At 40.1% G+C, this 1,288-nt stretch overlaps 1 protein-coding gene across 1 annotated transcript; it reads left to right on the forward strand.

Moving 5' to 3' along the window:
- Positions 1–580: 580 nt before the first annotated feature.
- LOC107957538 (uncharacterized) lies at positions 581–1,051 on the forward strand. The gene has a single exon (XM_016893074.1). It carries the CDS (start codon positions 581–583, stop codon positions 1,049–1,051), a length of 471 nt encoding a protein of 156 aa, XP_016748563.1.
- The last annotated feature ends 237 nt before the right edge of the window (positions 1,052–1,288 follow it).

A 1,288-nucleotide genomic window follows, 5' to 3' on the forward strand; every position in this document is an offset into this window, starting at 1 on the left:
TGCACACAAAATTCTTGAGTGCGGATTTTATTGGCCAACCTTGTTTAAGGACACTTACAACTTTTGCAAAGCATGTGACAGGTGCCAAAGAGTCGGAAATCTAAGTCGAAGGAGTGAGATGCCATTAAATCCTATACACATCTGTGAAATTTTTGATGTGTGGGGGCTCGATTATATGGGGCCATTTACCTCATCATTTGGAAATTTATACATTATTTTGGCCGTTGATTACGTTGTGAAATGGGTAGAGACGAAAGGCACCTGAGAAAATGATGCGAAAACCACAACTAATTTTTTACGTGATTTTATTTTCTCAAGATTTGGAACTCCGAGAGCGATCATTTGCGACAGAGGAACACATTTCGTTAACCGAGTCATCGAAGCTTTTATGAAGAAATATGGCGTGACTTAGTGGATAGCAACAGCTTATCATCCATAAACCAACGGACAAGCAGAGGTTTCAAATCGAGAAATCAAGTCAATCCTAGAGAAGGTTGTTAAACCAAACTGAAAAGATTGGAGCTTAATGTTAGTTGATGCGTTGTGGGCATATCGCACGGCCTACAAAGGACCTATCGAGATGTCACCTTACCGACTTGTTTTTGGTAAACCTTGCCACTTGCCTATAGAACTCGAGCATAAGGCATTTTGGGTGGTGAAGGAATGTAATATGGAGATGAACGCTGTTGGTGAAGCACGGAAACTTCATATCCAAGAGCTTGAGGAGATTCGCCGCAACACTTACGATAGCGCACAATATTATAAAGAGCGAACAAAAGCATTTCATGACAAGCGCATTTCATTTAAATCATTTTTCGTTGGGAAAAAAGTTCTCCTATTTAACTCAAAATTAAAAATTTTTGCAGGAAAACTTAAGTCCAAGTGGAGCGGACCATTTATCGTGATCAATGTTTTTCCTCATGGAGCCGTGGAAATTGAGGATAGCTCAGGTGCACGGTTTAAAGTTAATGGACAACGGCTAAAACCTTTCTTCGAGAGCACACCAATCGAACTAATTGAAGAAATCGGGTTGGAAGAACCAAAAATCTGACAGGAAAATGTCGAGCTTAACGACGTTAAACAAAGCGCTAAATGGAAGGCAACCCATTTGTTTACTTTTCATCAATTTTAAACTTTTTTTATTTGTCGTTTGTTCAGACCCCTCCAGGCCCTAGAAGAGAACATCACGGAAATACTCTCCTTCCTTTACCTCAGCCATGGCTGCCGTCGTCATTGATCACGGGGAGTATCCTTTACCTTTCTTTGTTCTTAAATGTACTTTACATTT

Source organism: Gossypium hirsutum, chromosome A11 (genome assembly GCF_007990345.1).
Source record: "Gossypium hirsutum isolate 1008001.06 chromosome A11, Gossypium_hirsutum_v2.1, whole genome shotgun sequence".
Classification (NCBI taxonomy): Eukaryota; Viridiplantae; Streptophyta; class Magnoliopsida; order Malvales; family Malvaceae; genus Gossypium; species Gossypium hirsutum.

Excerpts from the sequence above, each read along its gene's own strand:
- LOC107957538 (XM_016893074.1), top strand. The coding sequence starts at position 581 with ATGTCACCTTACCGACTTGTTTTTGGTAAACCTTGCCACTTGCCTATA.